This window comes from Dasypus novemcinctus, chromosome 8 (assembly GCF_030445035.2).
Source record: "Dasypus novemcinctus isolate mDasNov1 chromosome 8, mDasNov1.1.hap2, whole genome shotgun sequence".
NCBI classification, from domain to species: Eukaryota; Metazoa; Chordata; class Mammalia; order Cingulata; family Dasypodidae; genus Dasypus; species Dasypus novemcinctus.
In genome coordinates this window covers 82,991,941-83,015,258 of record NC_080680.1, presented here as the reverse complement: position 1 = coordinate 83,015,258, position 23,318 = coordinate 82,991,941, and the positions used below count along the sequence as shown (strand labels likewise).

At 40.5% G+C, this 23,318-nt stretch overlaps 2 protein-coding genes across 2 annotated transcripts in view; both read right to left on the bottom strand.

Moving 5' to 3' along the window:
- Nucleotides 1-1,410: 1,410 nt before the first annotated feature.
- Nucleotides 1,411-11,383, bottom strand: LOC101440543 (coiled-coil domain-containing protein 180-like). Its single transcript, XM_071216866.1, has 4 exons — nucleotides 10,861-11,383; nucleotides 4,969-5,048; nucleotides 2,874-2,962; nucleotides 1,411-2,108 (listed from the first exon to the last, which is right to left on the bottom strand). Exons 3-4 carry the CDS (start codon nucleotides 2,949-2,951, stop codon nucleotides 1,947-1,949), a joined length of 240 nt encoding a protein of 79 aa, XP_071072967.1. The 5' UTR covers nucleotides 2,952-2,962; nucleotides 4,969-5,048; nucleotides 10,861-11,383; the 3' UTR covers nucleotides 1,411-1,946.
- A 984-nt stretch (nucleotides 11,384-12,367) lies between these two features.
- DCAF10 (DDB1 and CUL4 associated factor 10) overlaps nucleotides 12,368-23,318 on the bottom strand; it is a 57,754-nt gene continuing 46,803 nt past the window's right edge. Inside the window, exon 7 of the mRNA XM_058302095.1 lies at nucleotides 12,368-22,574. Within this exon, the coding sequence (XP_058158078.1) occupies nucleotides 22,206-22,574 (369 nt within the window). The 3' untranslated portion in view covers nucleotides 12,368-22,205. The remainder of the gene's footprint in view (nucleotides 22,575-23,318) is intronic.

The following is a 23,318-nucleotide window of genomic DNA, read 5'->3' as shown; positions in this document are numbered from 1 at the left end:
CTTGCTTTCTTCAACTGACATTTACATCCCTAGACTACCCCTTTTAGCCATAATTCCATTTATAAATGAGCTGTGTTAGTTACACTCACTATAATGTGTTACCACCAACTCTATCCACCTTTTACAGTCAAGCTAATTAAAAATTCTACATACATAAAGCATCAGTATCCCTTCTCAGCCCTCATCCTATTTCCTAGTAACCTATAGTTTAGTTTTAACTCCATGTGTTCATTCCTTTTTAAAAAAAAAAAGATTTATTCTTTTTTTAAATTTCGTTTTCCCCTTACCCCCACCCTGTTGTCTGCTTTCTGTGTCCATTCACTGTGTGTTCTTCTTTCTGCTTGCATTCTTGTCAGCAGCACTGGGAATCTGTGTCTCTCTTTGTTGCGTCAGCTCTCTCTGTGTGTGGCACCACTCCTGTGCAGGCTGCACTTTTTTCGCATGGGTGGCTCTCCTTGAGGAGCACACTGCTTGCGTGTGGGGCTCCCTTATGTGGGGTACACCCCTGTGTGGCACGGCACTCCTTGCGCATGGCAGCACTGCACATGGGCCAGCTCACCACACAGGTCAGGAGGCCCTGGGTTTGAACTCTGGACCTCCTATGTGGTAGGCAGACGCTCTATCAGTTGAGCCAAATCCGCTTCCCAGTGTGTTTATTCTTTGTATTTATTCATACTAGTGAGACCATACAATATTTGTCCTTTTGTGTCTGGCTTATTTCACTCAGTAGAATGTCTTCAAGTTTCATCCATGTTTTCGTATGTGTTCCAATTTTGTTTTTTCTTACAGCAGCATAGTATTCCATCATATGGACATACCACATTTTGTTTATACACTCATCAGTTGATAGCCACTTGGGTTGTTTCCATCTTTTGGCAATTGTGAATATGCTGCTATGAACATCGATGTGCAAATGTCTGTTCGTGTCACTGTTTTCAGCTACCGGATCATATGGCAGTTCTCCATTTAGCTTCCTGAGGAACTGCCAAACGTCTTCCACAGAGGCTGTGCCATTTTATATTTCCACCAACAGTAGAGTAGTGTTCCTATTTCTCCACATCCTCTCCAGGACTTATTGTTTTCTGTTTTTTAAATAATAGCCATTCTATGAGGTGTGAGATGATATTTCATTGTGGTTTTGATTTGCATTTCTGTAATAGCTAGTGATAGAATAATTTCTTATCTAATTCTTGCATTTCTGTAATAGCTAGTGATAGAGTAGTTTCTTATCTAATTATTTTCTTGAATAGGTATTTCTTTCTTTGTTATCTGCCCTTAGTACCAGTTCTAGAGGCTTTAAATAATTGCTTTTATATAATTTTCACCAGTTTCACTGAGCAGTCTACCTAGCTCCTCAAGCTGTCTACTAGAAGTCATTCTATGCAGAGTTTTAACATTTTTAATGGCTGAAAATACCAAAAGAAGAATATTCCATGAGATGTGAAAGTCATATGAAATTCAAATTTCAATATCCATAGATGAAGTTTTACTGGGAGCATGGCTATGCCTATTTGATTTAGTGCTTCCTATGGCTGCTTTTTGGGACAACAGTAGATTTGAGAAGTTGCAACAATGACCATCTGACTCACAGAGATGAAAATATTTACTCTCTGTACAGAAAGAGTTTGCTGACCCATGTTCTAGGGCATAAAAATATCTTGGTGGTGAGGGCTTAGTGCTACTATATAGCCCTTCAGTACCCAGGGTCAGCAGAGCTGGGGGAACACGCACTGCCTGACACTGTTTCCCAGTCGGCTCTGTGTAGCACAGATGATGGCAGGCAGCTGCAGGAGTCAGAGAGATCAGCCCTGGAGGGCCCGGCACAGAGGGATGGCTTCAAGAAGAGCTGGCAATGACAATGGTGAGTGGACACACTAGTGACACACTGGGTCAGAGGCCCCAGACTCTACTCTCCAACTCCAGTGACCCGAGGTGCCCACCGCCTGCTATGCTGATCCCCAACATGGGTGTCCGCAGCTACATACGTCCATCAGCTCCAGCTCCTCCTCCACCTTGCTCTGGAGCATTCCCACCATCTGGAAGAAGGACGGGCTCACCACGTTCTCTGCCTCTTCCTCTGTGAAGGCTTTCCAGTCCAGCAGCTGCTTCTGGAAGATGGACCACAGCAGAACCTGGCTTAGGGCTCAGAGGTAGGAAGCTTGGCCTTCCCCACAGGCCTGTCCCTGTCCCATTCCTTTCATCCTTCCCATAACAGTACTGGACATAGTCCATCTTTATGGGCCTTGCACACGTCCAGGTGCTGTGAACAGGCTGCACACAGCTGTCTCACTGAATCCCATGGTGGTGTGCGCATGAGCCCTGTTTGCCCACATGACTGGTACGGGGCAGGACCGGGATCTGAACTGGGAACAGTCTGACTGTAAACCCTACAGGCCATAAATCGCTGCCCTACATGGTCTCAGTATTGCTGAAAGTTGGACACAGGCTTACGTTTCCTGCAGCTTTGAATTATGCCAATTGAAAAGTGGGCTCTCTAGATATATCAATTAAACCTTGAGTTATGCACAAATTTAAAAAAGAAGCATCCTTTCCAGGTTAGAGTTGGTCCACAGTGACATACTTCCAAAGCGGATGAAGGATTCCCAGAAGAGGGGAATGTTGGGGCTAAACCTGGAGGGATGAGAGGGAATAGCTGGGGTGGGGTGGGGGGGTGCGGGTGCAGTTTGGGCAGGGAAGGAAGAGCACTCAGACAGAGGGAACAACTCATCAGGAGGCTCAGAGGCCAGTAAGAGCCAGGGTTGGGTGTGGAAGGGAAAGCAGAGGAGTGAGGTGGGCGTGGGCGAGGGCAGGCCGCAGAGGACCATAGGGCCCATTCCGGGACTCCTGTGGAGGGAGGTGGAGGGTGCACCCACCTTGCACTTCTGCACCTCGGCCAGGCCCTCCTGCCAGGTCTTCTCGTACTGCAGGCGGATCCGCATCATGCAGTTCATGTGGAACGTGTCTCCATGGGCAGAGAGTGTGGAAACAAAACATGTCAGTTTGCTCTTCCAGAAGGAAGAGTGAAATGAGAAAGAGGAGTTTCCCCTCTGTAAAGGCAGGCAGCCTCTCCCCAGCACAGCGCCTTGACAGCCAGATTTATTCAGGTGAACATCAGTGGACCTCATTCAGACCAGGTGCTGGTATCACTCTCCCAATAAAGTTCCTGAGGCCCAAAGGGAATGGCTGCAAATGAGAGCTTATCTTTTCTTTTCTGAATCCATTCTGACTCTGATTCTTGACTCAGTTGTCAGGCTGATGAAATTCTTTGGGGGAGTTGTGCCATGTCATAAAACATTAGCCAGGGTGCAAATTCATGAGGGTTCACAGAGAGTGTCTGTGGTTAAATCTCTGCAATGTGAATGGACCCAGAATGCTCAGGAGCTTCATTTCATTTCTCCCCATCCTCTTTCTTATTGTTTCTCAGTTTATAATAACCTCACTGTGACTTTTGGTGCGCAGATTTTTGCGATGGTTGTTCTTTGACAAAAGGTGGGTGGATGGCAGTTGGGTGTACATTTTGGACAGTGCAGAGGGTAGATACACACTGGAACTGCCAAGAAGAAGCTCTAAAGCCACCTCGTCCCATCCCCAGGGCCACTTCCTAACCAGAGCATCTGCCCCTTCTTGTGAGGTCACTGGCATCGACCCTCCCACAGTCCACAGCTTGCACTCCTGTTTTCTGATCCATTCACCCCCTCTGACACCATCATCCACAGTGCTGAACCCTCCACTGGTTTCCCACTGGCCTGAGGATAAAGCCCAGACTCCTTCACACGGCCGATGTAGCCTGCATGGTCTGGTCTCTGCCTCTTCCAGCTTCCCCTGCCACCTGCTCCTCTCCCCAGATCTCCTGCTTCTGGTCACCCCACGTGCTGTTCCCTCAGCTTGCAATGCTTCTCCCCACCTCCTGGCCTGGCTAACTCTTGCTTGCCTTGCAGCTCCCACTGGATTATCGCTCCTTGATAATGTCTTACACTGCCACTGTGCAGGCTGTGCCTCCCACTACATGCTCACATAGCTGCTGACCTGGCCACTTCCTGCTGGAACATTCCACACAGTCAGACTTTGGCCCTGGACTGGAAGGACCTAGGCAGAGCCACATGCTGGCCAGGGCCCAGCACCAGATGGACAGCAGCTATGGCTATTATTCAGGGCCTCGTGCATCTTACAGAAACAGCCTCAGTATTTGAGACTTGAGAGAGTCCTAGGTGTAATGGTGCTGCTTAACCAAAGTGCTGGGGCCAAATCCAGCTGTGACTAGCTGTGTGACTTTTGGCCAGACGCTGCACCTCCCCATGCCTCTGAGTCCTCAATTACAAGGGACAGTGATACCATCAGTCATTTATTATTGAGCACACTCCACATAAGGCAGGCACTGAACTATGACTTGACCACTGGATCTCCCCTAATTCTTGCAACAACACTACAAGGTAAGTACATTATTGCTCCCTTTATCACCCCTAATTTTGGGATGAGGATACTAATGCCAAGAGTGACCATGACCTCCCCAAGGTCACACAGTGGGGACAGAGCAGAGCCAGGTGTCAAAGCCAGGTCTCTGGCTGCAAAGCCTGTGTGCAGAAACCTGCATGCCCAGGACCTGGCCCCGGAGCTTTTGTCCGCACACAGGTGAGGGCAGCCATCCTCTGGTGCCCTGCTTTGATCAGGGGCGAGGGTAGGGGTCACAGCATGTGTCTGGCATTGCTGCTGGTGGCCAGCACCTTGGGGAGACTGAGGACAGAAGGTGGAAGGGACCTTGCCAGGGTGGACTAAGGCCTGAAAGGTCAGATATGCTCAGCTCACTCTTCCCTCTACAGCCCTGTCCTTGTCCCCCAGGATGGGCACATCACCCACTTTCTGAGTTTATAACAGACAGTCAAATAAGTGATTGGCTGAAGCCTATTACGAAGCTAGTACCTGAACAGAGTCCTGGGGAGACCCGAGTGGATTCCCACAAATACTACTCACCGATCTTCTTATTCAGGGCGACGAGGGAAGAATACCATTCAGATAGCTGAGCTTTGCTGTAAACAGGGGGCAGAAGGTCACTGGGGAAGGAAGATGTGACAAGTAAGGCACACTTGAATAAAATGTTTACTTACAAGAAAAAGTCTGATGAAACTGAGTGACCTGATTGGGATTTCCAGTAATCCCCTCCCCCTGCAAAAAATTCTTCACAAAAAGGTCTTTTTTTTTTTTTTTTAAGATTTTATTTTTTATTTCTCTCCCCTCTCCGTACCCCTCCCCCCCGCCCGCCAGCTGTCTGCTCTCTGTGTCCATTCGCTGTGTGTTCTTCTGTGTCCACGTGTATTCTTGTCAGCGGCACTGGGAATCTGTCTCTTTTTTGTTGTGTCATCTTGTGTCAGCTCTCTGTGTGTGCGGCGCCACTCCTGGGTCGGCTGCACATTTTTTGCACTGGGCGGCTCTCCTTACAGGGCACACTCTTGTGCGTGGGGCTCCCCTACATAGGGGACACCCCTGCGTGGCAGGGCACTCCTTGTGCACATCAGCACTGCATGTGGGCCAGCTCATCACATGGGTCAGGAGGCCCTATGTTTGAACCCTGGACCTCCCATGTGGTAGGTGGATGCTCTATCCATTCAGCCAAATCTGCTTCTCACAAAAAGGTCTTTCAATATTAATGAGCCCATTGCTTAGCAATATAAAACTGAATTTTCCTAATGGGATGTTAGGTATCCATGTCACCTGACCAGGAATTCTACTTCTAGGAACCTACTCTGAGATAACATAAAATGCAGACTAAATTTATGCATTCAGATGTTCACTAATAATATTGCTGATAAATACACAAAAAACCCTTTCATGCCCAATAATAAGGAATTATCTAAATAAGCTACAGTGAAACCTATTGTGAAGCCATTAAAATAATAACATGGCAGATTGAAAAACGGTCAAAATATCATTAGATCCCTTTGCAAGGTGGAGTGTAATTCTCCACCCCTTGAAGCTGGACTTGGCCATGAGGGCTTGCCTTCTCTTGCTTCAGGAAACTCTTCTGCCACTTCGTGAATGAGCCGGATAGCCCCTGGAGGCCAAGACCCACATGGGAAAGGCCCCATCTATCTCAGCAGAGGCCCCAGACATGAGGAAGCATTTAAAAATGATAAGCACATAGACTTGCTGGGGCCAGAAAAACTCATGGGATTCTCCTGGGGCTTTGGATATCACCCTATCAGGGCCTCAGAGAATCTTAGCAAAATTAGCAACTCCTCTGCCCTCCGTGCCCACATGCCTACTGCAGGCCAGTGTATGAGCTGAAGGAGGATCCCCGGCAAGTTTCTGGGACATGAGTGACTCCCCATGCTGATTGTTCTTTTCTCATTGTCTGCTCATTGTTTTTGTCAAGGTCTGCTTGTTGTCTGCTCATTGCTTGTCTTCTTTAGGAGGCACCAGGAACCATATCTGGGATCTTCCATGTGGGAAGCAGGCACTCAACTGCCTGAGCCACATCCACTCCCTTCGTGTGTTTTGTAATGTTGAGAACTGTACATCTAGTATTAAGTTGTTTAACTCTTGAAATCTTATTCTTCTACTCCTTGCAATTGCTGGTTTTTATCTTGTGGGGCTGTAGCTGTCAGTTTGTGAATTTTCCAAGCTAGTTTTGCTTCTAAATGGGAAAGGAAAGAAAGAAAATAAAATACTGTTTAAGACTCCTCTGCTGTACTGTGTTTGGGGTAGAAACAATGGCTTCCTTCCTTGCAGGTTCCCCAAGGATCAGCGGGAACCATCAAGAGCAGTAATAAGGGACGCAGATGTGACTCAGGCGATTGGGCTTCTGTCTACCATATGGGAAGTCCAGAGATTGATTCCCAGGGCCTCCTGGTGAAGGCACGCTGGCCTGAGGGGAGAGGCGGTGCAGGATGATGCAACAAAAACAGACACAGAGGAGAGGCAATAATAGACGCAACAGACCAGGGAGCTGCGGTGGTGCAGAAAGTTCCAGGATCAGTTCCTGGTGCTGTCTAAAAAGAAGACAAGCAGACACAGAAGAATGCACAGCAAATGGACACAGAGAGCAGACAATGGGGGGCGGGGGGGGGGGGGCAGGGATAAATAAATAAATCTTAAAAAAAGTAGTCAGCAGCCTGATTCCCCCTCCCCCCCTTCCCCCAGTGTTTGGAGGATACGGCTCTTATTGCCCTTCCTGGCATTAGCAAGCCACGCCAGGAATGTGCAGGCTGCAGCCCCCACAGCTGCCTGTCGTGCAGTTGTTGGGGTGAGGGATGGTAGCCACCATGGGAAGGTAAAATTCATCTATATTTACAGCAGTTTACCTGTCTTCATCTAGCTCTTCCTTGGATGCTGCAAGTGTTCCACTAGACTCCCTAATAATTGATTCAGATAGTTTTTACAAGTTCAATAGTTGTCTTGGTGGAGGGACTGGTTCCTTGAGCTTTCTTGCTTGCCATCTTCCCCCAGAGTAATTTTTTAAAAAAATGAAATATCACTTTCTTAAATAAATGTCTTCCTTTTTCTCTGCCATAAAGACCAAGCACCTTAATGACCTACTAAGTCATGGGCTTATCCAGCCTCTGCCTCTTTCTTACTCTCATCTCCAGCTAAAACTGCCCTGCCCAGTTGCTGCACACTAGCCACACTGAGTTCTTTAATTTCTTTAGACTTGCTATACTTTTTTCTACCTGGCCTTTGTACATGTAGCTTCCTTCTGCCCTGAGCACTGAACCCTTCCCTGATTTGCTTGGTTGAGCTCATCTCAAGTTTCACTTCCTCAGACTTTCAGGGCAAGGTCAGGTGCCCCTGTTATGTTACAATGTTTCTGTTTTTCAAGGCATGAACCTGTTTATTTATGTTGTGATTATTCGATGCCTTTTGCCCCCTTTGGACTGACAGATCCATTAAGCAGGAACTCTGCTTTAGTTCCCACTGTTTCCAGTGTCTGGCACAGTGCCTGACACTTATGGACATCTGATAAATATTTCTTAAAGAATGAATCAGGGAGTGAGGGGACACATGGATATTCATGATCATAGCATTATATATATTTTTAAATTGGGTTGGTTTTTTTTTTTTTTTTAATTCCCTCTCCCCATTGTCTGCTCTCTGTCCATTTTTCACTGTGCATTCCTCTGTGTCTGCTTGTCTTCTCTTTAGGCAGCACTGGGAACCCATCCTGCGACCCTCCAGAGTGGGAGAGAGATGTTCAATCTCTTGCACCACCTCAGCTCCCTGGTCTGCTGCATCTCTTATTGTCTCTCCTATGTGTCTGTTTTTGTTGCATCATCTTGCTGTGTCAGCTCTCCACGTGGGCCAGCTTGCTGCATGGGCCAGCACTCCTGAGTGGACCAGCACTCTGTGTGGACCAACTTGCTTTCACCAGAAGGCCCCAGAAATTGAACCCTGGACCTCCCATATGGTAGACGGGAGCCCAACTGCTTAAGCCATATCTACTTCCCTATCATAGCATTATTCAGTATCCTGCCTGACCTTCATTCATTGATGGGTCATAGAGGTTGTTTAAGGGAAAAGTTATTTTTACACTGATTTCAGAATAGTATTGAGGAGACTACTCATTATTCTCCTTTAACCTCCAAACACTGACAGTTATCCTTTACTCTGAAAAATGCCTCGCCAATCTGAGACAAAAAATTCTGTGCATGAGTCATGATTCAAACATAGACATTCCATTTTTCTTATACTTCCTGGTACTGTTTCTGAATTATGAAACTTAGCCAAATGAAAATGATTGAGAAGAAGAAGAAGAAAGTTATTCTTTAAAATAATTAGTGTTCCATTTACTGCTACTTTTTCTTTTAAGGAAATGAAAACTTAATTTTGAGGTTCCAACTACATATTTTAACTCTTTAATATTTTCAAGATTTACAAATCGATATTTCAGAGATGCTAAAGAAAGTTGAAATGAACAAAGCTCTTTTAAAGTAACATATTGTGACTTGTCTCTTTCAAAAAGCATGTACTTGTGCTTGGCATCATAGCTTTGGGAACTTTTGCGATTTGGAGCACTGATAAAAATAAATGCTGTCCTAGAATCAGAAATCAAATGAATAATCTCTCATTGTAACCATTTGAAATAATTTTGTGTGCAGGAAATAGTCTCATCACTGTCAAAGATGTCTTCATGTCCAGTCAGTGACAGATACCAGATTCCACAGGATAGCAGCACCACCCTACTGAAATAGATATTCCTGAAACCAAACTTACATTGCACACTGCTTCTCATCTTCTCCAAAAGCATACTTTAAATCTTCACATACAGTTTGACCAACAAACTGCAACCATCCATGTAATGTTGCTGTTTACTTGGGTATGCATCAGAGAAATAATTTTCAAAGTAAGATATTATTTTAAAATGCCAGTTTGTTCAAATAACTTTATCCTCACCATTTTTGTTTATAAGATGGGTTCATTTTATCTTTGGTGTCTGGAATCATGGGCAACAAAGCAGATCGAGGTGACATGTTTCTTTTTGGTGGCTATAAATGTCCAGCCAATAAGGCCTGCACATAGCCTGCCCTGGGCAAAAGGCCAAGCATACCCAGGAACCCAGCTGTGCTCTGTTGAAGGCTGGCCTATCAGAGTCAAGTTGCAAACCTTGTACACTTAAGCAGCCATCAGCCCACACAAGGATAATCTTAGTATTTTATTTTTGGTTACTTTTATTTCTTGATATTGTTTACAGCAAAGAGAAGTACATTTATTCATAATGTCTAGTTCACAGAGAAGTCACTGGATAGCACTACAATTTTAAAGAGGTAATTTCCTTCAACAGAAAGATAAACAGCTACTCTATAAGAAAAATCTATTGGCATTAAAGGAGGAAAATCTTTTAGATTTTTATCCCATTTGTGCAGCTGCTTCTTTTTTTTATTCATTGGCTTTTTTTTTTCCTCCCTCCCCTTCCCCCATTGCCTGCTGTTTTTTGCTGTCTGTGTCCATTTGCTGTGTGATCTTCTGTAACTATTTCTCTCTTTTTTTTTTTTAAGATTTATTTATTTATTTCTCTCCCCTTCTCCCCCCAACTCCGGCTGTCTGTTCTCTGTGTCTATTTGCTGCGTCTTGTTTGTGTTGTCAGCGGCATGGGAATCTGTGTTTCTTTTTGTTGCATCATCTTGTCATGTTAGTTTTCTGTGTGTGCGGCGCCATTCCTGGGCAGGCTGCACTTTCCTCCACGCTGGGTGGCTCTCCTTATGGGGTGCACTCCTTGCACGTGGGGCTCCCCTACGCGGGGGACACCCCTGTGTGGCAGGGCACTCCTTGCACACATCAGCACTGCACATGGGCCAGGTGTACACAGGTCAAGGAGGCCTGGGGTTTGAACTGCAGACCTCCCATGTGGTAGATGGATGCCCTATCCACTGGGCCAAGTCCGTTTCCCTATTTCTCTTTTTGTCTTCTCTTATCATTTTTCTCCTCTAGGATTCTGTGGGATTCGACTGAGGGGACCTCCGATTTACATATAGGTTCCCTGTCACTTGCACCACCTCGCCTCCTGGTCTCCATTGCACCTCGCCTTGACTTTCCCCTCCATCTTTGTTTGTTTGTTGCATCATCATCTTGCTGCATGAATTCACATGCGCAAGCACTGGCTCACCATGTGGGCACTCAGCTCACCACACAGGCACTGGCTTACTGCACTCACACGGGTGCTCAGCTCACCGTGCACGCACTTTTCTTTTTTTTTTTACCAGGAGGCCCCAGGGATTGAACCCAGGTCGACCCATATGGTAGGCAGAAGCCCAATGACTTGAGCCACATCTACTTCCCATACAGCTATTTCGATTCTGTCCATTGTGGTTTCAGTATTATATAAGTAATATGGCCCATGAGGCCATGAAGTTAGATCTGTACAATGAAACTTACTTAGGCAGGAGTGGAGGTAGTTTTCCATGTTGTTTGCAGCATCCTGCCAGTCTTCTCACTGGCCATTCCTGACCAGTTTTTCGTTGTAGAAGTATTGCAAGTCAGTGAATTGTTTCAAGTGTTTTTAGGATAGACCACCTCTATAGTTGCTCTGGCTTTCATCATCAACAGAAATAATAAAGGTCTCTTTCCTCTGCAGAATAAAGTTAAAAAGAAGTTATGAGATGAGGTCCTGACTTGGAGCTATAACAGGTTTTATATGCCTTGAGAAAGCTAAGGCAAGTCCAAGAAGATTAAAGATTTTCTGTTGCTTTTTGGAGCGTTTCAGAGTGCTACTTGTGGTCTAAAAACAGAAGAGCATGTCATTTATGTCAAATCAAACTAAGGAAAACAGAATCCTTTATAGTTTCAATTCATGCCTTTTATAGTTGCTGCATTGTTGATTTTGTTTAGAGAATTTGCATTACACTCAGTAATGTAAAACTTTGCATTACACTCAGTAATGTAAAACTGCCCTTTTGGGACAAATCAGTTCAATCAAGATGATTGACTTACGGAACATACAGAGCCTTGGCTACCCAAGGCAAGTTCCAAGGTAAAAATTCAAACCTTCTTCGATGTTCCTCCTTGCTCCCAGGCTGGATTAGGTCCTCTTCTGTGGCATGTGATGACTGTCTCATGCCTGGCTCTATCTCCATTATGTTTGGGCTGTGGCCTTCATGACAATGTGAATTTCTTGAGGGCAGGGAATGTCCTACAGACCTATCTACAAACTAGAGGTTCTTATAATAAATACCTGTTCAGTGAGTGAATCACAATCTGACCCCATATGTCATCTTTATCACTATTGTTCTTCTGTTTCAGAGATGCTTTTCAATTCCTTAGGAATTTGTCTTTTAAAAATCATGGAGAATGTATATAATTGCATATACAGAGAAATCTGTCTATGAAGGAAAAAAACTGGAAGGGGGCATGGGGGAACTTTCTGGAGTGATGCTAAGAGCTCTATCTTTTTCTTTTTCTTTTTTTTTAAAGAGGTACCAGGGATTGAACCCAGGACGTCACACATGGGAAGCAGGTGCTTAACCACTGAGCTACACCTGCTCCCTGAGGAGAGTTGTTTTTAGGAGGTACAGGGGATCAAACCCAGGACCTTATACATGGGAAACAGGTGCTCATCCACTTGAGCGATATCCGGTCCCCAATAGCTCTATCTTGATAGGGGTTTGGATTACACAGGTCCATATATTTGACTAAACATTTAATTTGTGCACTTCATTTTATGTAAATTTTACATAAAAAGAAAAATCACTCCCTCCCTCTCTTCAAGCCCAGAATATTCCACAGTTTGTGACTGATGGGTAAAATTATAGAGACTAATCTCCCAATCTTATTCTTTCCTTGTCCCAGAATTAAGGAGTTCTACTCACCTCCTGACTAGCAGGGACCAGGGTGGAAATCAAAATTTTGCTGCCAATCCACTGCAACTTTCAATAAATGCCAGAAATTTCTTTTAATTATATAAATTTATTAAGTACACAACAAGAAATTAGGTAATAACTGCTTAAGAATAAATGCAACATATTCAGAATATATCTGCTTATTTGTATTTCATTTTTAAAAAGTAATCCTTTCACGATGAAATTTGGATCCTTCATTTTAGCCAGACCAAAGCTAATTCTTTATAATGAAGGACTTTTGCAAATTAGTATCAATGTAGCAGTCTAGTGTGCTTTTTCTGATTTTAATAGCTTTTAATATAGACAGTTAAAAAAAATAAAAACAAAATAAGCTTAAAAAATGGTTTGAGTTGTCTAAACGCTGAAAGAAGTTTCAGTTGTTAGCGACAGTGGCAGCTATTTATGGCTCACACCAGGGAGTGTATTTGTATGGCAGCTCTCTTCTTTTTGAGCTAGAAGATAAGCCACAGAGCACCAGGTCTGTTCCTGAGAAGGTAAGATCATCTTAGCTTAACTAAACTGCTAATAACTTAAATATCGTGTTAAATTAGGGAAATCTTAGCTCTAGTTAAAAAAAATGTGCCAACCTGTATTGTGCAGAGTACGGCACAGTTGATGAGACATCTTGCTGTCCACCCATATCATTCTCAGAAAGTTAAGACGTTCTCTAAACTCACTTCTATATACATAGAGATCCATGAGGCCTGTCAAGCACGAAAAATCTAAACCCTAACTACCTATTCTATTTCAGAGGTTCTCAAACTGTGGTTCTAGACCGACAGCATCAGGGATAACAGGTTAGAAATGCAAATTTGGGGGTCACCAACTGAGACTTATGAAATTAGAAACTCTGGGTATGGACCCAACAATCTTTGTTTTAACAAGCCCTTCAGGAGATTCTGATGCACTCTAGAACTTGAGCACTCCTTTCATGTCCTCTGCCAGAAGGTAGAGGCTTGGAGGAAAACAGTGGACAAGACCAGTAGAGGTGTAACAGACTCAGACTTTCCCAAAAGGGAGGTGGGGTGAGATGGAGTGGGCTAGGGGAGAGTATGGAGCTTCTCCAAAGAATTGCATTTCATGCTTGGAATAAAGTCAGGACTAGTTAATGCTGTATTACAGCAGGCGGCAGTAATGCCCAATGAGAGGACAATGGAAAGACTATTTTGCCCCAGGACTACTGGCCCATTGTCTTAAGTGCTCCAGAAGGGTTGGGAGAGGCAAGAAAAAGAGCCTGATTCTAAGGCCTAAGAATGACCTTGAATATAAATACAAACATGTAGTCTCTCTGCTCATTGTACCTAATGGTGAACACTGCCAAATAGATGTGATACAGTTTTCTTACCCTTCAGACTAGAAAATCATGTTTGACCAATGACTTCCTTTAATACATCCACATTTACCCCATCATGGACTAGGCAGTCCCTACAATTATTCCAGTAATGGGGAAAGAATATTTATGATTAGGGGTTTCTTAGTTTCAGCCAAGCAGATCAAGAGAGAACACAATTCTGGAAGCACTAAGCCTTCAAAAGTTTTAAGTCTGTTTACGTTGCCTTTCGATAATATTGTGTATTTTTTCACAGCCCCTGTATGTCATTTTTGAGATGCAGCAATGTGTCATGATTTGAATACCTGTTTCAGATTGATATTCTAAATATTAGTTTTAAAAGCAGCATAAGACAGCTATTAAAAAAAGAAAAAAAAAGCTAACTCCTAGGAGAAAAATGTCTAGGGTGAGAAAAGCACTTATGCATTAGAGGACAATTCCATAAACATTACCGGATTTAAAAACATAAGCAGAGGCTTTTAAGCTTTTTCACTCTGACATTAGAACAATTTTATCTAATTATAGAGCAGAGCTGCAAAATACTTTTTTTACAAAGTAAATATATGACAATTTGCAATCACACTGTTTTACATAGTTTGCATGCAGTCATTCTCACGGAATGATCAACGCTGTATAGCACAGAGGTTAGACTATGAAGTCACACAGACCTGGGTACGAGTTTAGCTTTGAAATTTAATTATATGACTTCAGGTAAATTAATCTAAGCCTTAGTTCCTCCAGCTGTAAAATGTGAATAACAATAGCACCTGCCTCATAAGAGTGCTTTAAGGATGAAAGAATGCCCGTGAAGCACTAAGCAGCAAGAAGAATGGCCCCCCAAAGATGTCCACATTCTACTCTCCAGAAACTCTGAATATGTTATGTTACATGGCAAAGGGGAATTCAGGTTTCTTATCAGTTAACCTTAAAATGGGACATTATCCTGGATAATGCTGTGGGTCCAATATAAGACCAAGAGTCCCTGTAAGTGAAAGAAAAGAAAAGGCAGGGGATTAAGTGTCAGAGTTAGAGAAAGAGATATGAAGATTCCATGCTGCTGACTTTGAAATGGAGCGAAGGAATACAGGCAAGCCTTTAGAAGCCAGAAGAGGCAAGGAAACCGATTCTTCCATAGAGTCCCCAGAAAGAACAAAGCTCTGCAGACTTGATTTTATCTCTGTGAGACCCATTTCAGATTTCTTACCTCCAAAACTGTAAGGTAATAAATGTGTTTTTAAGCCATTAAATTTGTGATACTTTGTTACAGCATCAATAAAAATGAATACAAAGCATTAGTATTACTGCATGTCTAATGATCATTTCCTGTTAAAAATCTATTTTTAAATAGCATAAAAGATATCAGTCACAGAGAAAAGTAAAATAGTGATAACTAATGTTATGGTATAAATCAGTTTGTCTTTGTGATTCACTTCACAAAATAATGTGAATGAAAGGGATTCACTCTACTTTTTTCTTTAATGACATAAAAAAACAAGAGTCCCAAATATGACTGTCATGTTTAGGGTAATGAACTATTTACCACATTGTTACATAATGCAAGAAAATGTAATTCTAGGGAACACTGAAAAAATTAGACGTTTTAAGTTTTTATGAAAAGCAATCACTGTATACAGCTTAACAAGTAAAAATTAATAAACTATGTTTCCTATTGATATAAATACAATTTTCACTGAATAAAGAATTTATACAACTCTAAAAATATTATTCATACTAAATAAATTAGTAAATGGATAGAACATTAGGCAGTATATGTGAACTGATCAGATCTTAGTAAACATGTTTCTAGTGCAGTGGTCTTCATAAAATGAAATGTGCATTTACCAGCATAAGCACAAGGAGATCCCTGGAGGTAAAGGGAGAAAATTTTGAATTTTGATTGTTTTTATCATAACCTTTTAAAAGATTTCCTTTTCCTTTGTTTTATAAGGTGCACAATATATCAGTACAAGAGTGTATATGTAATTTATAAATAATCAAAATTTGGAGTGTATTCTCAATTTTTTTCTAATATGGATTGCACAATAAAAAAAAGTTTAAGAGTACCACTAACAAAAACCACAAGCCACTGCCTCTATCACAGCCTCATGCTTGTTTTTGGTCTAAAAATGCACACCTAGAAGGTTTAAACAACAGTTTTCAAACTACTACTAAATGCACATTTGCCATCAGCTTTTTTTTTTTTTTTAACAATTCCAAAGAGCCATCAACTTTTTCAACAGGTTAACCACATACAAAAAGTGTCACATGTTTGAAAGTACTATTTATTTTTAAAAAGCACATTATGAGGTAGACTTAAAATATTTAGTGCATATATTAATAATAAGGTTTATTAAAACCTTAAAATTTACGTAGGTATATATGTGGATAAAATAAGTTCACCTACAATTTTAAATTCATTCATTTGAAAGAGACTCAAAAACCAAATATACTTTTAGGAAGCATTTCAAGTCCTGAAATGAAGAACATCTGATCTGTCAAAAAGTTTGTGAAGGAATTTGTAGCTTTTTTTTAAATTGTAGATTTTGTTACTTTACTAAATCATTTATTTTGTAGCTAGTCCTCAATGAATGTGACTATCTTTACAAATAAGTAAAAGATACTATAATTCTAGTTATTTTGTTTTCACAATGTCAAAATGATTAACATCTAAGCAGGACTAGGAGTGCAAAATAAAACTATGGGCCCCTTACTCAATATATTATTAACAATTTCAATGGGAAGCAGATGTGGCTCAAGCCACTGAGCACCTGCTTCCCACATGGGAGGTCCCAGGTTATGTCCCAGGGCCTCCTAAAAACAAAAAAGCAAACAAGCAAACAAATGAAACAATCAACTCAGGAGAGCTGATCTGACTCAGTGGTTCAGCATGGGCTTCCCACATATGAGATTCAATCCCTGGCCCCAGTACCTAAAAATAAAATAAAATAAAATAATTTCAAGATGTCTACAGCAGAGTATTACTCCAAGAGCAGGGTCCTTCTAAGAGCAAGGCCTTATATGATCCTTCAGGCCACACAACTGTGAAGGCAGTCTAAGTCTATTTCAACTGCAGCTATGACTACCAAGACCTTAGTTATCATCTTTGTCTCTTGAGTTCCTAATACCAGGTTAGATTTATGGTAAAGATTCAAATGTTTGTTGAAATGCAGTTTTCCAAATCAATGAAAAATGATTAGATATCTGCAGTCAGAACAAATCTTACCCTAAAGAATATAGTCTGTTCATTATAATAATGAATTGTTCTAGTACTAAACAATTTACCTACCACATTCTGGCTTCATGAGAACTTGAGGCCACATATGGTGAAGGTTCATTTGAGTCATTTAACAAGTATTTATTGAACAACTACTCTGTGCTCGGTCCTGTACCAAGCACTGGGCATACAAGAATAAATAAGATAGTCCCTGCCCTCAAGGAGCTTACAGTCTATCAAAAGAATTTATAGCATCTCAGAACCTAGTGAGAAAAACTTTCTGGGTATCTAGTACATTACCTGGAATACTCCTAATTTCCTGAAAATGTGAATCTAAAATCTTCCAGAAAGCACAGTTTGGAAATGGAAGATGCAGCAAAATTTAAAAGAAAATTCAAATATTCAACCTTTAATGTAAAACCATGAAAGCCTAAATGAGCAAGAAACTTTAAAAAGCTGAAAATACTACCTATTTTAAAGACTTTGGACCAGATTAAAATTTTAAAAATGATTTTCTCATCTCTGGATGACATTTTCATTTATAGTTACACACACACACACATATATATATGTATGTATGTAAGTGCATGGTGTGTGTATATGTGAGATGTGTTCCTTGGGGCTTTTGATAAAACTCATATTTCTATCAGTAATTCATTTATAACTAAAGAAAGCAGCATAAACTGAAACTCTCCTTTTGATAATTTCCTTTATCTTCTGAATGGTATAAGTTTTAGAACATTATTTAGAATAATATTTTGGATAAAAATTTTGGCACCATCTTATTCTGCAATAAGACTAAACTATGTTCTAACAACATGTGTTCATTTAGGCATATATTTTTGTAGTTATTGACAATGTTTAATGTCATCTAAAATGCTATGTCTATTTGGATTTTGTTGTTGTTTTCTGCCCCCCTGCATTCCTCTGCTCTTTTTAAAAAAAGCATGAAAGACTCTGTGCAAATGTAGGTGCTTTGTTGTTGTTTTGCTTTACTTTGGTACACTGCTGTTTATTCCTTATTTTAGCAGCGTCTTTAGTCTGTAGTACTTTATTTAGTTGCAAGTGGAAAATCACCACTCTAGGCTATAAGTGGGAGTTTCTATTATCCAGAAGGTTGTTGTGAACCTGTAAGAAAAGTAGTAAGCAACCAAAAGAGCTGTTTCAAAGACTGTGCACCTAGAGTTCATCCAACCGCTTAATTTAGCCACTTTAAGAGGCTTGGTTATCTCATGTCCCAGCACATAACAGGTCAACACAACACTTTAGAAAGAAGTGGGGAGTCTGTTAGAGGCAAGCATATTGATAGTATGGTAGGAGACAAAACAACTTAGCAGATATAAAAAAACTAAAAATTAAAAAAAACATAGTAATCTGGGGCAAATGGTTGTACATACCTCAGGGCCGAGGAAATCACTTTATAATAATAATTGATATTAATAACATATTTGTTATAGCCCTTTACATTTTATGAAGTATTTTACATATATCAGAGCTCGCTGGACATTTATAATAATACATTATGAATAAAACTTTAACTTTTCATCATGAAAAAGTAAATTATTCTGAGCATGCTATTTAAGAAGGTGGCAGGGAGGTATATTAACATATCAGAAAGATTTTCATCAAAAATAACTACACATTTTAAATTTTGGCACTTAGAGATATACATTAGTTATCCCAAAATTCATATATATGGTTTACTTCTTGACCAACACAGGGTGTTACTGAATGAAATTTCATAGCATTCAGTGACTGCTGGTCATTAAATGGGGATGATTGTCACAGTAAGTTATCAGACTATTGTTCCGCTAAACACAAGCTTAACAGATACTTACAGATGCCAATACCATGTACTCTGACTAACGTGGGAAACATTAGACTTGTAAAAGATTCTCAGTGTGTTTTCCCTTTATTGCACTTTCTAGAGAACAAAACTTTATTAATGACATAATATGATCTCGGTTCTAGAGGGAAATATTCCCGACACAGGAGCAGGGAACATGTGATTAACCTTTTCCTTGCTTGTTTGCCTAATTTTTTTGGTATAGCATTTTTTCAGGGATGTAACAAGGAGAAATGACAAAATATACATGTGCTTTGGGTTTCTGAGTGAAAAAGACCACACACATTTTTAAAAGACTAAAATAGAGGTCTCTTCTGTTTGAGCCACTTCATTTTCACAATGAAAGTAAGAAACTACTGTATATTTGATTTCCCTAACTCATTCAACATAGCATTGCCATAAATACACTGTTGTGCAGAAAGCTTTTAAAAACAGGAGAACAATTTATACTAAAAAACCTTTTATTTTTACATTTACTATTTATCATGAATAAAAATGACTGAATAAAATTTAGAGTAAAAAAAAAAACACCAGATTAAACTCTAAGTAAAATAGGATCTTGAAATAAGATGTAATTCCTTCAACAGTATAGCATTCTTGATGCTCTTTAATTCCTTGGTAAGTATCCCTGATGACTTTTTGATCATGACCATACCTCAAGGAGGACAAAGGTGAATGTTTTGCTGTTTGCTGGCTGTTAATCTTTAATTCTCATCTCTGTGGTTATATAGTTATATAAGACTATTTATTAATTTTTCTTTTTATATTTTGCAGGTACTTATTCTGCTTGAGGTTTTTTAGTTAGGAATGGACTGCATGTATGTCCTGCAGTTTATGGTATTAATAGTAATTCTTATGGAAATTATCAATCTTGTGAATGCTCTTTTACATGGTACAGAAGGTAAGCCAGCTCTGTAATAAAGAACCTCCAAAGGATGCTAAACAAACAAATTAACAGGCTAATTTACCATCCATTACAAACAAAGGGCAAAATGGCAAAGTAGAAAGCACAGGCTTTGGACTCAAACAAACAGACCTAGGATTGGATCCCAGTGCTGCCACTTACTGCCTGCTCTGTGACTTAAGACAAGTCACTTAACCTTTCTAAACCTCCATTTCTTCCAAAGTAAACAGGACTATTTCCACCTACCTTGCAAGATTTTTGTGAGGGTTAGTACTAAGGTAAGTACATTATTTGACACATGACAGTCCTCTACAGTGGTTAAAGAATTACTGGCTAAATTTATATTTGGGCAACATGTGGGACCAGCGTCTGTCTGACATGGAACTCTCTCCAAGGGGGATGCATATTATGCATATTATGGATCCTTCTTTTAAATACCAATGCAGTCATTGTACTTAGTAGCTTCTTTTTAAAGATAATGTATGTTTGGGTATTTTTTCCTCTAACACTTTTTCTTTTAAATAGGTATTTTTTAAAAAGTTTATGGCAAGCCTATGTTTTCACTGTGCTTTTTGTTAATTTTTTGTAGGACTGAAAAATCTGTCCTACAGCCAAAATTGTTTCAATCTCTATACCTGTGTGAATGACTGTTTAGTAGGCCCTACTAATAAAAGTCCTTTTTATTCATGTAGTTGGGTTGTTTATAAATTTTTATATGTTTTATAACTTTTCTTCTTATAGCTGGAATTCTCAGCATCTATTCTTATGCCTTCCTTTTTAAATCTACTGGCCAGTTTAAGTGTATTCACAATAATACAATTTAAAGACAGAATAAAGTATTCATAAGTCACTGTTTTAACAGCCAGCATAATACAGTAGAAATTGCCCTGAGCAAGGAATTAGGAAATCTGAATTCAAGTCCTGGCTCTACCACTAACTTTGCAGGGTGCCCTTGGGCAAGTCACTTTTTAAGTTCTGTCATTTGCCAATAATAGGATTGATTCCATTTTAAGTTATTTTCTACCTCTTAAATTGCTTTTATTTAGTTATTATTTTTTAAATAATCAAAACACCTTCTGGGAGTTGTATTAAGCACCAGATGGGTATAGAATTATTTACTGCCTTAAGGTAGTGTTTTTCAAACTGTGGTCCACGGACCACCTTAATAAAGATTATTTGGTGTTCCTGTTAAAAGTACAGATTTCTGCCCTCTCCCTGGTTGAGTCAGTATCTCCTAGGGTGAAGGCCAGGTTTCTGTATTTTTTATAAGCTCCTCAGTGATTATTATGCACCCTAATGTTTGAGAACCACTGGTGTAAGAGAATGTGTTTTAAGAGGGAAAGCCTAGTGCATGGCTTAAATCAGTCTAGCCTATGGCAAATTCCTTCTAAATATTCAATGCCAGTCAGGGTGGAGAGGAATGGAAGAAAGCTGCTGATCAGGAGAGTAGTTAAACTGGTGCTTATGGAACATTTGCTGTGTTCCATAACAAAAAGCAAAAAAATGTCTTCAAATCAGCAATTCTTGTTGATATCCAGTCACTGACTACCACAGTTATGACAACAGCTTGCAAAGAGGACTGCAGTTCTCCCTTCACTAACAGAGAGGTGAGCTTGTGCCATTTGGCTCAAGGAAGAAAGATGAGTAAAACACAAATGCTTTACTCTTGATTCCCCCTCTACTCCAATACTATATAACATGTATTGCTGTGTGATTCAAATAATCTGGCAAAGAAAACACAGAAAATCTAAGTCACATTGTTCTTATCACTCTATGCCCAGATATTGTACTCATCTTCAATAAACAAACCCTCTTCCACAAAACAGAAATGAATAAAGTCCATTTCTTCCCCTCCTTTCCTTTTTAAGTCTGTTGGTAAGAACAAAACACCAAGTAAGAACACACACTAGCAATTTTAAATTCATATACGTAAAGCAAATTACAAAGAGAGGTGGCAATTTTTTTTAGAATTTCACAACAAGCAAAACCCCTCTCACTGTGGAAAATTTGTATAATTTTAACAGGAAACTTAAAAGACGTTTTGTGTAAGATTAACAGTCTGAGAATAATGCCATTATCTGTGCTCATTATATAGAAATATAACAGCAACTTTAAAACGCCAAGTATATTGATAAGTAAAGGTGAAATTTCTATTTCAACAAGTATGCCAAAATCAGACTTCTGGATTTTATTCAATTCTAGTGTAATGGGTTTCTCCTACCCCAACCAAAACTCCTATCAATTATCCACAAAATTCATACACACAAAGAAGAAGAAAGAGAGAGTGTGAGATAAAGGATTAAAGAAAGAACCTTGATAAGAGCTACCATGCAAAATAACTGGAGGAACTGGAGTTCAGTGGCACAGGATCAGCAGGAGCACAGGAATGCTGAAAAAGATGATGCTGCATAGAGTCTAACTTGGAGATGCCTTTATAATGCTGTCTCAGGTCACAGGTGTGTTCATGGACCCATAAGAACCAGGATCTTGACCCAAACTTCACGATCTTCTAAAAAGAAAGTACTTCACCTAAATTGAAGTAATTTATAAGTCAAACACCAGAAGAGTTCCTTATTTGATGTAAATTGTGCCTAAAACTTTGGCTGATACAAAGAAACCCGTCCACTAAGGCACCCTGAGGCAATCTGACAATGTGTTGGAGAGAACTTTGTTGTCAGTACCACATCATTGTGAGAGTACAGAGAACGGATCACACGCAGGGGGCTGGCTTCTTTGGGCAAGCAGTCAACAAGTTCACTACACTGTTTGTCAAATCCCAACAAGCGGATCCCGTAGCCATGTGGGGAAGAAATCATTCGCCCATCAGGGCTGAAGCAAAGTTCTTTGATATAACCCCTGCCTACATTGGCTTCTTCAACGTAATGAGTCAGTCGTAGAGAACAACGAGGGGAGACAGGTCGCACCGGAGCTCCTTCTTGGAATTCATAGACACAAGTCCACTAGGGGGAAAGAAGGGAAACAAACCAAAGTTATAAGTCCTGAATAGTGTTACAGGAATTCCTTATTTTCAAAAAGCTCAACAGAATACCAAAGCTACAAAATTGTTGCAGGAAACCAACCATAGGAATGTTACCATCCTCCTAACTAATAAAACATAGGCTCCATATCATTTTGTCTTCATAAGCTGAGGCTATTCTGCACCCTGTAGCATTAAATCCATTTGTTCCGAGGCTGCCTGTGACTTCTACAGTGATATATTCACTTTTTTGAGGGCAACAACCATATTTTAAAAACTCCTTGGGAACATCCAAGCCCTAGGGTAACTCTCCTCCTACACAGTTCAAAGGTTTTTCTTCTTTCCTTTCAGTGAGTCAATGAGATCCTCAGATGATTCCTGCTTTCTAGAGTGATGACAATCATAAAATCATTTAAAACTTTCTACCCTAATGATCAGATGAGCCCCTTCCTTTCCTAGAACTTCCCCTGGCTTTTAAAAAGAAAAACTTGTAATACTCAATTGGCATATAGCAAAACTCCACAATTCAATCAATTCAGAAACATCTCAGTTCTATGTTTACTAGATAAGGTTTTTGTTGTTGTTGTTGTTGTTGTTGTTGTTGTTTTAGGGTGAGATGAAGGAGGCAGAAGAACTAAGAAGCCGGGTATAATCTTAGCTGATGATGACTTTTAAAGTATTTCCAGCTTGCCCTATCCAGCAAAGCAGAGAGGAAGAAAGGTTTGAA